General features: G+C 51.4%; 1 protein-coding gene across 1 annotated transcript in view; it reads right to left on the minus strand.

The window, feature by feature from the left end:
- The window catches only part of LOC125284828 (AT-rich interactive domain-containing protein 1A-like), an 18,251-nt gene that overhangs the window by 549 nt on the left and 3,643 nt on the right, over positions 1-14,059 (minus strand). Inside the window, 17 exon segments of the mRNA XM_048228959.1 lie at positions 1-3,012; positions 3,014-3,360; positions 3,651-3,781; positions 4,120-4,758; positions 4,761-4,980; positions 5,467-5,563; positions 5,961-6,080; positions 6,390-6,531; positions 6,847-7,013; positions 7,462-7,594; positions 9,937-10,138; positions 10,742-10,951; positions 11,803-11,951; positions 12,399-12,541; positions 13,450-13,702; positions 13,705-13,738; positions 13,740-13,759. The exon segment at positions 1-3,012 is cut by the window's left edge and continues 549 nt beyond it. Of these exon segments, the coding sequence (XP_048084916.1) occupies positions 1,323-3,012; positions 3,014-3,360; positions 3,651-3,781; positions 4,120-4,758; positions 4,761-4,980; positions 5,467-5,563; positions 5,961-6,080; positions 6,390-6,531; positions 6,847-7,013; positions 7,462-7,594; positions 9,937-10,138; positions 10,742-10,951; positions 11,803-11,951; positions 12,399-12,541; positions 13,450-13,702; positions 13,705-13,738; positions 13,740-13,759 (4,697 nt within the window). The 3' untranslated portion in view covers positions 1-1,322.

Here is a 14,059-nt window from a genome sequence, read left to right on the forward strand (position 1 = left end):
AAGAAAAAAAGAATGAATGAATGAATGAACAAAAACAAAGAAAAGAAATGAATCAAGATGAAGTGATGCATAAGAAGAGCGTGCCAGAGATGTGAGGAAGTAGAGCAAAAAGGATGTCAAATATACAACATCGTTTTATATACATTGCAGCCTGGACTGCATCTAGCGCCAAAGACCAGTCCTAAGAGGTGATTTCATTGAGGGTCAAGTCATCGAGGGATAGAGAGAAGAGGTACGGGTGTTGTAGGTTCACGACACTTTGGGGGAAAAGCCTTTTTTTTCAATCTCTCTCTCTCGACATCAACTAAAATCAGTTTTTAAAAACTACAGGATTCTTTTTTTGTCTTTTTCTTCTTCTTCTGCTGCCAAGCCAGCGTATCTCAGTGTCAAACAGTATTATTACAGTATGTTAAGTTTTTTTTTTTCCGTTTCTTTCTTTTTTTAAGGTGTACAGTACGAAAAAAAAAAAGAAAGAAAGAAAAAAATAAAACGTCCTACAAGCTACTGCACAAGTCTCCCATGTACACATCTGTTCACACGTCCCGTTTCCCAGCCGACGGCCTGCCTCCCCGACCAGCCCAACGCAGAGGAGTTCTTCTTACAGCAACGTTTGCTCACAGGAGGGTTCTGCGCCAGGCTCCGCACCAGACCCGGAAAAGAAAAACCCCTGCGCTCCAACACCCCCTCCGTCCAGTCCCGTTGCCCCCTGCCCCATAGTTGCCCCTGCCTTTGAGGAGACTCAATCACCCCCCTCCCAGACTCACTGTAAACAAGACGGCAACTTTGGTTACAGTTTTTTGTGTTGGTTTTTGTTTCAGGTTATTTTTTTTTTGTGTATTTTTGTTGAATTTTGTTAAATCTAGTTTTTTTCTCTCTCTTTATATAAAAATGTCAGTACTTCTCAAAGGGCAGTACACTCGTCCAAGCTGGGGGTGGGTCTTGTTTAGTCGTTTCGACTTTACAGTCTTCTCCTTTTAAGAACGGAGGGGAGGGGGGTGTGTTGGGAAGCAATTTTGAAATCCACAACTACTTCATGAAATCGCTCCTTAAGAGAGGCCAAGGATGGGCGAGAGACAGGTGGGATGAGGGGTCGGGGATAGGTTAGTGGAATCCGAGGTGACTTTGCATAAATAAAAAACGGGAACAAAAAAATACGACAGTCATTTTCTGCTGTTTTCTTCATTCATACACTCACTCGTGCAGACACACAGGTGAAGGAAGGTAAAACAAAAACAAAAGTAATCCTATGGAGATGGTGGAGCTTTGGGGAGGGGGGGGAGCAGGAGGCGTCTGAGGCAGAAAAGGCGTTAAACCCCCAGCCGTCACGACTGGCCGACAAGGAACAGGACGTCGCAGATGACGTGCGACACCAGCGAGTTCATGAGTGGTGACACGGAGATGTCCAGCAGCCGCGACTCGTACAGTGTGAACTCCGAGTGGTTCTCATCCACGCGGGCGAGCGCGTGCAGAGCCCGGGCCGCCCGCCGCATCATGTCCACGCTGGTGGGCTCGAAGTGGGCCTGCATGTGCTGCACCAGCGCCCCCTGGCTCTGCTGGAACTGCGTTGCGGCCAGGCTGTCCTCCAGGAAGCCCAGCAGGTTGCCCACGCTGCTCTTCTGCACGGCGATGGCGCGCGCCGCCATGCTGTCGCCCTGTGCCAGGTTGGCCAGCAGCACCACCGCCATCTCGCGGCACACGGGCACCTTGCGCTCGCCCACCAGGCGCACCAACGTCCCGAACAGCTTCTCCAGGCGGCTGAACGGCGGGGTGGCCAGGATCAGGTCCACGTTGTTGTCCTGGATGCTCAGCTTGCTGAGGGTCTCCAGGACCAGTCGCTGCGGCGACAGCTCGCCGCCCAGGCCCAGCGACGGGAACGGGTCCATGGCCTCGGCCGACGGGCAGACAGCCCAGTGCAGCAGCCCGTCGAGCAGAGGCAGGCAGATGCTCTCAGGGTAGATGGAGAGGTCCAGCTGGCCCGAGATGTTGGCCAGCGTCACCAGGCAGTTCTCGCGGAGCACCTCCAGGCAGTCCCACCACCACTCGTCGCGCTCGCAGCTCACCCCTTCGTCCTCCTCTTCCTCCTTCTCGTAGGTGACGGGTGCCTGCTTGCGCTCGGGGTGCCAGTGCTGGAGCAGGACGAGGCGGCCCAGCACCAGCAGCAGGCCCGGGTGCCTGGACATCTCGTGGTCGTTGCCCGGCACGAACGACAGGCTGCGCACGATGTTGGACACGCAGATGCAGCGACGCGCCAAAGAGTCCTGCCAGTCGGACAGCGTGCCCAGTGGCGTCTCGTCTTTGCTGTGCGGCTCGTCCTCCAGAATGGGCACGCGGCTACCGGCCTGCTGCGTCGACCGGCTGGAGTGAAGCGTGAGCGTTCCGGAAGCGTCTTTCTTGTCGTCGGAGACGTTGCGGCTTCCGGTTAGCCCTCCCGCCGGGGTGCTGTCGTCTCCAGACCTCTGCCGCGAGGAGAGGACCTCGTCGGCAGTGCTTGGGGTGCTGGGTGCAGTCGTGGAGGCAGCTGGACTCCTGTCCGCGTCGGCCGAAGCAGTCTCCGCGGATGAACTTTTCGCCCGTTCCTGCTGCTCTGGTTCTTCCTCCGCTGGCTGCTTCTTCCCAGAGGACTCCTCGCTTGACTGGTCTGTCGTTGACGTTGTTGGCGCTGCTCCTGGCGTTGTCGGCGCCGTCGTTGTCGTGGCGGCAACAACATCGTTCTCAGTCACTCTCTTCCGCTTCTGACTGGCACAGGCGTTCGCCTGTTTCCGTGACGCCAGCGGGTCGGACCTGATCTCAAAGTGCGTCTGGATGTGGTCAGTGGTGTCCCCACCCCCGGCGCTCCAGTGGAGGAGACCGCTGTCGAACGACTGCCGATGGCCGAGCTTGGAGGCCCGGCTCCCGGCGAACGGGTTTCTCTTTCGCACCACTTTGATGGGGCGCTTGTCAAACTTGCTGGCCTGCTTGGGCCTCTCCTGAGTAGTGTTGCCGTCCTGGGCTGAGGGGCTGGACGACGGGCTCTTTGGCCGACGACGATGACAATGAAGGCGACTCGACTTCCTCTTTCTTTTCGTTTACGTCGTCATTTTCCGACTCGTCCTTCTCCTGTTTGACCTCGACTTCTGTCGAAGTGCCGTCCGCAGTGCTGCTCTTCTCCTCTCGCGCATCGTCCTCTTCGTCCTCCTCATCCTCGTCCATGTCCTCCATGTCCAGTGGGAGCTCGTTGTCCGAGAGGTCGTGGTCCACGGCGTTGGGGTCAATGAGGGTGCGCTGGCCTGGGTCTCCCACCTCGTACTCCTTCAGGATGCCGAAGATCTCGATGAGACAGTGCCGAAAATACTCCACCACCAGCTCCAGGAAACCAGGAAGCTGCAGCAAGAGAGAAGGGACCAGTGTCACACAAACATGGCTGACACATGTGATATCAGCAGAATTATGGGGTATTCTCAAAAAGCATTCTTAAAACCTCATTCCAAGTGTTGCATTACATTCCACAGCCCTTGTAACACTATATTATAATACTGTATGGTATATTTATTTAACAATGTATTTAATGCCCCCACAATATGCACACTCCTGTAATAAGTGTGGTCTTAAGTGCTTGTTGCGTTTTTGTTTACATGTTGACTGTATTGATGTGGGTGGTGAGAGGTGCATACCTGGCAGAGGTTGAAGGTAGTGATGCTGTTGTCGTCATACAGTAGAATGTTGATTGTGTCCAGGGCCCACGTGCTCTCGGCTAACAAACCGGACTTCAGTGACATCATCACTCTCCATGCCTCTGGTGTTCCTGTTGTGAAACAACAAAACAAACATGCGATAACAACATAAAAACAAGGAAATGACCAAACCTCTCAGGTGTTTTAGCTCTGCATAGGTACCACTATAAGTGTCAACAATGGTGAATGTTACCAGCCAATATTACAGTAATGTATTAATATAACACATGGCATAACTGAGCAACTACCTCAGGTCTTTCAATCTAAAAATATCAAGTCAAAGATGATGCTTAATGAGAAGGTCCAAGGTTTTGATCCCTCTTGATCTTACAATAATGCACCGTTACGCACTACACTTAAATCCAACACCCAATAAGAGGTCATAAATAGGTCAACCGAGCTCCTGTACCGATGTCTTTCGTGGTGAGCCTCCGGCGTGGCTTGAGGACAGGTTGGGTGGCCTCTATCGATCCGGGCGGGAACGCCACGTCTCTCCTGATGAGTGGCGGCTGCACGGGAGGCTGTGCGATGTGCGAGGCGGGCACCGGGGGCCCGGCCTTCTGGATCTTCATGCTGGGCGGCCCGGAGTGCATGTAGGGCGACTTGCTGGGCGACGTCCGGCTCTCCATGGGCCGAGGCATGGGCGACGGGCTGGACACCTGCGGAATGTGGTTCTGGTTCTGGAAGCTGGGCTGCAGGGAGCGCGAGACGGGCGGTCCGGCCCCGGGCCCATACGGGGGCTGGCGCTGGCTCATGTGGGGAGGCCACTGACCCTCGTGGTTCATGCGCTGCTCCGACGACATCATGTCCTCCGAGCGGTTCATCCCGTGGTACCCCGGGCCTTGCCCTGGCATGCCTGGCGGGCCTTGCCGGTTGGGGTAGTTGGGGTAACTCATGTCGTTACGGCCCTGCCACATGGGGCCCTGCGGCCCGTCGGGCACAGACGACATCATCTGAGGGGGCATGGAAGGCTGGGCGTTCGGGCCACCCCCTCCTCCGCCACCGTTGCCACTGCCGGTCGGTGGACCCCGTTCCCGTCCGAAGGGAAGGGGAACTGGTTCTGTGGGCCCCCGGGCCGGCGCTCGGAGCCAGGGAACTGGTTGTACTGGTTAAACATCTCCTGCTGGGACTGGGGGGCGTTGGGGGGGCCCTGGGGAGGTCCCTGGGGAGGCTGCTGCTGCTGCCCACCGCTGAACGCCACGTTGTACATCTCGCCTTCATGCCGCTTAGCCGGGGGACCGTAGCCTCCGTCCACTGGCCGCTTGTAGTTCTGCCCAGAACACACACACAAAAAATAATAACTAGTCAGGAATAACGCATGAAAACAGTGCACTGCAAAAGTCATTCAGGCGGAGGATTTATCCAAGGCCACTTACAAGCGAGGAACAATGCAAACAATCAAGCAACAACAAAGCAGACGCAAAAGATCTAGGCAAAAGGCCTTGAAACTGATATGTATTGTATTACAGCACAATGTAACAATAGTAGCTTAACAATAGTATAACAAAATTATAACACTTCATACTGATATAACTGCAACGAGAACCCAAACACCACCAGCCATTTAACAGGGTGATATAAGGTATGCTGGTGTATTCAGGTGTAACCCACCATCTTAAATGACTAGGCTGTAATCAACACAAGTGCCTGCTAGCTTTTCTGAATGCCTTCATAAAACTTTTAAAAGCACCCTAAGTGAATTACACAATTTGCACTGAGCATTACAGGGACATGAGTTACTTGAAGTGTCACTCACCGGCTGTTGCTGTGGATACATTCCCGGCTGCTGATTGGGGTAGGGGCCACCAGGGGGCGGCCCTTGGCCAGGGTACTGATTACCATAGGAATCATGCCTGCAGAAGGAGGACTCGAGAGTTAGACCATGAACGCTCCGGATAAACACAAAACTTTTAAAGACAAATACCACACAGAGAACAACATTTACACAGCCTTGGCCATGACGCAGAGTCTGAGCCTCTCTAGAGCAGCCATGTACCAAGAAAATAAGCTTTAAAAACAGCCTTATCTGATAGTCCTTGTTCAGCTTTGTGTTAATCAGCAGCATACAGGCTCATATGCTTTGATAGTATTTTTGGAGAAACAATCACAAGACTGTACAGATCTTAATTAAGGCATCTATACTTTCACCTTTCCAGATGTCTAGGAGTGTGTGTGTGTGTGTGTGTGTGTGTGTGTGTGTGTGTGTGTATGTAAGTGTGTGTGGTTGAGGTATGTGTGTATATCACTCACCTCTGCTGGTGTGGGGGCCGGTTGGGAGAGTACATCCCCGTGTCGGCATTGGGAGGTATCATGTTGGGCTGAGCAGAGCCAGGGCCCATGGTGCCATCTGGACCCATACCTGCCTCTGGTCTGTAGCGGACAGAGAAAGGCACGTGTCAAACTGGACACACGCACACCGGCCATTTGCCCACAGAGTGAGGGGTGCTCCTACTAACATGTTGTTTTTTAAAGCAAAAACTTTTAAGTCGGATATTGTGACAACAGAATGTATAGTTTGCATTGATTCAAATGTTAAGGATGTAATGAGAACACACACACACACACACACACCATGTAATGAAACATGCAATACTGGCGTTTTATTATGCCAACAGGGCATCCAAAATTGTAGTGAGGCCAGCCAGTCAGACAGACAGAGTCACTGTGGGCAGCTCGTACCTTCGGTCGTATCCTGGGCCGTAGGGGTACTGCTGCCTCTGGGCCATGGGCATGTTTCCCATGGGTCCTGGGGGGCCACGGTTGAACTGCTCCCCCATGGGGGCGTTGGGGCCCTGGTTGGGACCCAGGAACTGCTCCCCAGCTGCAGGGAGACATGATGGGAGGGGCATGATGAAACATGTGAGTCTTTCGTATCAAGTTACTTGGATAGTTTCAAAACCGTGTGTACATATGAGAGGGATTTCAGGACTTCTCCAAAACTTGTGAATGTACTGAATTTCATGACCTTTTCCAAGATTAGAAAATTGGATTTTTAAAATTCTGTGACTTTACCTGGATTTCTATGACGGTGGAAACCTTGCTACAAAACCTAAACCAACGCACTCTTACCCTGCCCACTCCGACTACCCTGGCAAATCTACTGCCCCCCTCGCTCTCTTCCTGTGCCAACACTCACCTTTCCTCATGCCACCAAAGGGGTCCTTGTTGGGTTCGTAAGGTCCCATCCCCATGCCCGGACCACCCATGCCAGGCTGGAAGCCCGAGTTGGGTGTCATGGAGTTCCGTCGGGGGAAGGCTGGGTCTCCACCATCAGCAAAGGGGTCCTGCAGATTGACACTACTCCTAAGGGAAGAGGGGGATGGAAACACAGAGATTCAGATACAGGTTTCTGGGCTGTATGTGCTTTGAGAACATGGTTTGGTATTGTTATGGTTGAGTGAGAGAGAGTGAGAGAGAGAGAGAGAGAGAGAGAGAGAGAGAGAGAGAGAGAGAGAGAGAGAGAGAGCAAAAGAAAGAGAAGGGAGAGTGAGGGAGAAAGAGTGTCCTCAAGGCAGAGAAAGAAATTCAGAGAAAAAGTGCATGAAGTGAGAGAGGAGAGAGATTAGGCTCAAAGGTGCAAGGTTATCACACCACTCTATAAAATGGAAAAGGTGTCAAAGCCGCCCTGGGCTCAGAATCAGGAGGCAGCACAGCTCTCAGGTTCCGGAACACTCTAGAGAACATGCCCTAGAACTATATCCTGTGCTTAAAGAGGCCAGAGTTGGGGGTCAGGGTTAGGAGTGTGACGTACCTGACTCCTGGCATGGGGGGCATCTGAGTGTGGGGGGTGGAAGCGGGGGTGGGGGGCTTGAGGTCTCCACCCTCGGCCATGGAGCTGCTAGTGGACTGGGGCGTCTGGGGGCCCTGGAGCGATCCTGATCCTGCTGCAGGGGTGAACACACACACCCAGACCAACATCAGATACAGGGTGCCCAGTATAAGCACGCATTAGAGAGCACCCAGTGCACACACACACACAATTGGTCAGCCCAGGTTCGATTTGCAAACATGCCGTTGTGAGCCTGTGACAAAGGCGTATGCTATATACCAGTATATTAAAATGGAGAGCATTAAGCCCAAGGCACACGCACACACACACAGAGAGCAGACTGCATACAGGACAACACACATATTTGAAACAGAAAACACTGCATAACATACAATGTCATTCTCTTCCACCAAATCAGGCTCCCAGTGCCATGACCCATAAGTTGTGCAGATCACTCCCAGTCTCAAAACATAGAAAATTAAAGTTCAGACTCTTCAGCTAAAATTTGTGCGCGAGTGCACACACACACACACAGCAAAAATGCCCCCATCTTAGAGCCCCATCACGTTAACATATGCTCAGCCCAGAGAAAGTGTGTTTAAAAACATGTTTGAAGAAGACAGACTTCAACTTTATGGCCGAGAGTGTTTGTGTGTGTGTGTGACAGAGGCAGGGACTGTGATCGTCCTTGTGGCCGGCTGGCTGGCTGTTGGCTCAGACACTGGCCGTTGTCTGTGGTGTAATGCAAGGAGAGACAGAGAGAGAGAGAGAGAGAGAGAGAGAGAGAGAGAGAGAGAGAGAGAGAGAGAGAGAGAGAGAGAGAGAGAGAGAGAGAGAGAGAGAGGCAGAGACAGAGAGAATGAGAGACAGAGACGGCATTGGTTCTTCTTCTAGCCATTAGCACGGCTGTCTGATGAGTCATGCCTTCCCTTTCATTAGTGTGTAAACAAGCAGGGTCACACACAGGGCACACACACACACACACACTTACTCAGGCAGCGTGCCGCCTTTTTTTCCCCCTTTGATTTTTTTTTCCACCCATACTCTCTCACACACCCCCCTTGCTCCTCCTTTCCTCTCTTTCTCTCTCCCCCTCCCTCCCTCCCTCTCCCCCCCCTTTTTGAGTAGGGATTTCCCGTGACGGGGCATGAACTCAAGAGGAGGGGTGGGGTGTGCGCGGCGTGTGTGTGTGTGTGTGTGTGGGGGGGGTTTACACACAAAACGGCAAGCCCCCAACTCCCCATTCATCAATTTCTGTCTGAGCTTTAATCTCTAGGGGTGAATGGGAGGGGGGGGGGGGCTCTGTGAAGCTCAGGGCCATGTAGCGAGCAGTGTAGAAGAGAGAGAGAGAGAGAGAGAGAGAGAAAGAGAGAGAGAAAGAAAGAGAGAGGGAGAGAACAGTGTGAGAAAAGATGAAGCGAGCATGCTAAAGGGTGAGTGAGCATGTGTGTGTGAGAGAATGAGAGAGCGATAGAGGGTGCATAAGCAGTAGCCTCAGCAGCTCTGCATCCCTGACCCAGTGCCAGGAGAAGAGCTCCCCATGCCCAGCACACACATACAGGAATCCCCTCTGCTGACGCCACGCTGGGATGCCAACACACACACACACACACAGCCTCTCCCCCACCCAAATATGCGGGCCTTGGCCAAGAGTCCCCATGCTGGCACAGGGCTGCGAGAGGCTGGGGCGTCAGATGCACGTGGCCAAAGCTTGGCTCTCGCCCGCTGGGCACCAGTGCCATGCCACGGGGGCAGCCTCTCCAAAACAAACTCACACACACCCACACAGAGCTGGAGGAGTGCACATTCCAGAACAAACACTTGAGTGTTGTTCAGGAATACGTCACATTCCAAATACTGCTTGCCAAACGTCTCCAGTAAAGCGCATTGAGCTGCAGAAATACATTTTATTAACCTTTATTACAATCATTATAAGCCCTATACACACGCACGCACCTCAATACTTGAAACAAATCTAAACCCTTTCAAAAGATTTCAAAAGTTTCACCATACAATAGCACTAGCAATTAAAGTGTTTAAGCACCAATTTTAAATCTAATTTAGAATCTACAGAATAGAGTGATGCATGGACCAATTAAATAATTCCTCATAAAACCCTTTTTCCCACAGTAACACACTGACAGCCCATACAATATCCATCAAAAAATTGCACATATACGCCAGACATTAGAAACACAAGAGACATATATACATCAGTCTTACAGGGAGGCTACACTGGGTCCGGAACTGAAGTGTTCCGTTCGCATAGCGTAAAAATAGTTTTAGTCTGGTCTAATATTTCAAACGTACGCGCCGCTAACGCGTCTGTTGTAGCCAGTTCCATTGATTATAGTGGAGGCTAAATGTTAGCACAGACGCAACGTCAATGGAATGCTTCAGTTACGTGCCCGGTGTAGCTTGGACTGTGGCCGGAGGAACAGGGAAGCTAACACTGACCTGGGGATGGAGGCTGGATCTTGGGCTGGTTCTTCTTGTTGTCGGTGAAAATGTCGGGTGGCGGGTCCTCCCCGCGCTCGATCTTGCACTCGAAGGCGTACAGGCACTGGATGTACTGCTTCTTCAGGGAGCTGGCGGCGCTGCTGGACGTGCCCACATTGAGTGCGGTGGCCAGCTCACGCCACTTCTTATTCTTGTTCACCTGTGTAGGGCCGAAGGGGACAGTGTGTCGGTATCAGCCACTGTTTCTGTAACTCACTTGGTAGAATGAAGCACTAGTAGACCGTTAAGGCCAACGCCCAGTGGCGGCGACATTCACATTTATGGATTTGACGCTCAAGAGATAGAACTATTTTCTACATCGCTATACCGCCTGCCAGTGGGCTTTGCTGCATAAAAAGTTTCTAAACGCTATTTATGACGATTTGACTTCTCTCCATTTCTCGGTGACCCTGACTTTTAAAAGGTACTGTAATTCCTTTTGCTCACTATTTCTCATCATTTGGATTTAGTTTTAAAAAATCTCTTGGGTGATATGATGGGAAGTGTATAGTGCTAAATGCAAGATGCACCGTGCACCGTGATCCGATCATTCAAACCACTCGCCTGGTGGTCTGGGAAGAACGGTCGCAACCACAACCACAATGACAATACACAGCTACCAAGACACCCGCAAAACGGAAATAAAACTGTTCACCACAAACACACTTATAAGGACTATATTCTTCAAGGTTTTCACACTCTTACCACATGGACCCACACATAAACATAAACACACACACCGACAGAGCAACTGTTCCCTTACCTGTGTGAGTCCGCCGATCTCCTTGACGGAGACGTAGAGGCGGTAGAGGTCTAGGGGCTTGCGTCCGACGGCAGGCAGGTTAGTCATGCCCAGGGCCTTCTCCTCGCTGAAGGCCAGGTAGCGGTCCACCCACATCTTCCTCTCGGGCTCCGGGCCCAGCTCGTACAGCCGTGTGATCTTCTCATTGGTGGTGGTGGACGAGTTGGACTTCTGCAACACGCCGAGCAACAGAGACACACCCAGAGAGCGCGTGAGCGGTTTCACACTCCATTACCAACCTGTTGTCTAACTTGATGACGGACAGGACAGAGCATGGACAGGCATAAAACAAACCGAGGATAACACTAAGCTTTCCAATAACGGCCCAAAAGAGTGGCACTGTTTTCTTCAGCGATGTTACAAATATAACACAAAGTCCCCCATGCACAATTCTATTAAGTATGATCCGCTGACTTGCTCCTCAGAGCACAAAGTGGCTGCTAATCGTTGAGCGTTTTCTTTTCAAAGGCTCATTTACAAAATAAAAGGCCAAAGAAAACATGACATAGCAGAACTGCATAATGGCCGTCTCCTCAAATCTCAGAACAAGTGACTCTGTACTCATCGCAGTCTAAAGTGGAGAGTCTCCTCTTTCTCCACACGCGGCTGTAAATCACACACTCAAACGGAATAAAAGGAGACTGCTCAGGAGAGATGGCTTGACATCCTTCCAGGGCGACGCACTTCTATAAATGTCTGGCTTTTACGAGGCAGCCTGTTTTACTGTGACCTACAAAACTACGGGGAGACCTCAGGATGGAGAGAGGGAGAGGTTGGAACAGAGGCTTCGCATTACGACTCTTGTAGCTGCCAATACTCATCAGCCTCCCCCATAGATTTCTCCATTTCCTTCTCATCGCATCCGGTGACGGTCAGGTGAGGGATCAACTCATTCAGGTTTGTGTGTGTGTGTGTGTGTGTGTGTGTGTGGGGGGCTCCCTACAGGGTCTTAGACAACCCTAAAGCTGTCTTCCATTGATTTCACTCCCAAGGTTAAAATACCCTGCCAAACTGAACGCTACCTTTTTCGGCTTGGTCTTGGGGGTGGCGTCCACTTCGTTGTACGATACCTTTTTAGACTCAGTCTTAGGGGTGCCATCGACTTTGTTGTTCATCTTCGGGGCCTGGTTCATCTTCACGTCCATACCGAACTCTGGGCTGGGTGCCATGCCTAAGAGGGCAGACACACACACACACACAGACACAGTCAAACGGCATGCAGAACAGAGACACAGTCACATAGTCTGGATCTCGAGAGCATTTGCAAGGCTTTAAATGTTGCTGTTAAGAGAAACATTGGCCTATTTAATAAAACATTTAAATTCACACGTGAAGCATCCCAAGTCCAGTGTTGTTTTGGAGATTACCAGAAGATACCAGGCTCTGCACTGAAGCTTCAATCTTATTCTATTGCTGTAGCTCTGCAGCTTAAATGTTAAAATGCTTAAATGTAATTCTATTGCTGTAAGTCGCTTTGGATAAACGCGTCTGCCAAATGAATAAATGTAACTTGGCAGAGATGCAGAGCAGCAGCTACACAGAGGAGTCCTAACGTGTGGCCATGCGAGAGGAAGCACACTGAGAGACAGGGGGAGGACGGGACAGGTGTGGAGCTCACCTGGGGTGTTGTTGGCCATGTTGCCCCCCATGGGGTAGGGCCCTCCCTGGTTCATCATCCCCTGCATGCTGTTTAGGGGTGCGGAGTACGGGGAGCCAGGTCCCATCATGCCTTGCGGCATGCCTTGCGGGTAGCCTGGCGGCCTGGAAGAAGAAAAGCATTTCCCATTTTAAATGTTTGTGATGAGTGGTTGTTGTTGACTGGAGGTCAGTGCTGCAAACACAACCCAACACAAGACTGAACAAAAGCTGTAGCTGCGTTTTCTTTAAATCGACATCACAGATGGGGTGTGCTTCCAGGTTCTCTTCTGAGTGCAGTGGTGATGAAGGTGGTGTTGGGGCTCCACTTCCAAACAAATGGTAATTTCTTTTTCTTTTTTTTGCCTTTAATCCAATAGAGTGACAGGAAGAGAGTGGGAGAGAGCGATGGGGTGGGAGTTGGAAATGACCCGAGTCAGACTGGAACCCGGGTCGCTTCAAGCACATGGTCCCTAATGTGGTACGGGGCATGAACCTGTAATGAACCTACTGAGTGGTGGACGGCTGCCACCCAGACCTTCGTCTGCCCTGATCTGCCTTTTTCTGTCTTTCTCTGTACCTCTCCGAACCTCTCCGCCTCTGAACCTGCTCCTTCTGATGACCTCAACCTCTGCTCTCTTAACTCCCTCATCTCTACTCCTGTCCAGTCTGCAGATGATGAAGATGACGATGATGATGATGATGAGTGATGATGCACTACAAGTTTAAAGGAAAGATACTCAGCAGTACACAAACTATAGACATACACAAAGCATACAAACACACTGACTGGTTCGCATAGCTTTTGATGGTTGAAATCAGCCCAACTACCTATACAAACCTACTGCTTACATTTATTTATAACATTATGTCGATTCACAATATTATACACATTATACACATTCAAGTGCATCACAAGTGAAAAACACTATTCTTAAATCTTCTCAGAGGAATGACAATTCCCCAGGACTCTCAATCTACCAGCTGCTGTCGGTCCTGCTGTCTTATGAGCAACACTGAGCAGAGCCTCTTACCTGTGTATGGAGTTAGTGGGAGGACCATGATGCATTGCAGCTCCTGGCGCTTCCTGCGGTTTCCTGTTCATGCCGGGCGGCGGGCCCATGCCCGAGGGCACCTGCGGGGGCATGCCGGCCATGTTGGGGCCCATGCCAGGGCCGTAGGGCCGAGCTCCCATCTGCCCCGGGCCCATCCGCCCTGGGTGCATCCCCCCGTAGGGACCCCCACCGCCCTGCGCAGCCATGGGGTTCATGGAGCCTCCCATGCCCGCCCGGCGTAGTTGGCGTTGGGCATGCCAGCATAGCCAGCAGGGTCCTCTGGGATAACCTGGAGAGGGAGAGAGAGGCCAATGTGAGCGGCTGGGTCTCTGTGTTTGTGTGTCTGCCCTGCCCGTGACTTGCTTGTGCATGTGCGTGTTGGTCTGGGTCTAAACGTGAGATAGAAACACAAACTGAGCCATCTTAATGTCTGTAGGATCATGACATGACTGATATCTTAGTGGTATTAGAAGTCTTACTGGTCTCTTAACAGAGGCCGTACATACAAGATCCACAGTTAAACTGCAATGGCTGTACTTTACTGAACTGTTAAGGATAAGAGATTAGGATATGTTACTTTAAGGGCACT

The sequence above is a fragment of the Alosa alosa genome, chromosome 20, assembly GCF_017589495.1.
Source record: "Alosa alosa isolate M-15738 ecotype Scorff River chromosome 20, AALO_Geno_1.1, whole genome shotgun sequence".
Lineage (NCBI taxonomy): Eukaryota > Metazoa > Chordata > Actinopteri > Clupeiformes > Clupeidae > Alosa > Alosa alosa.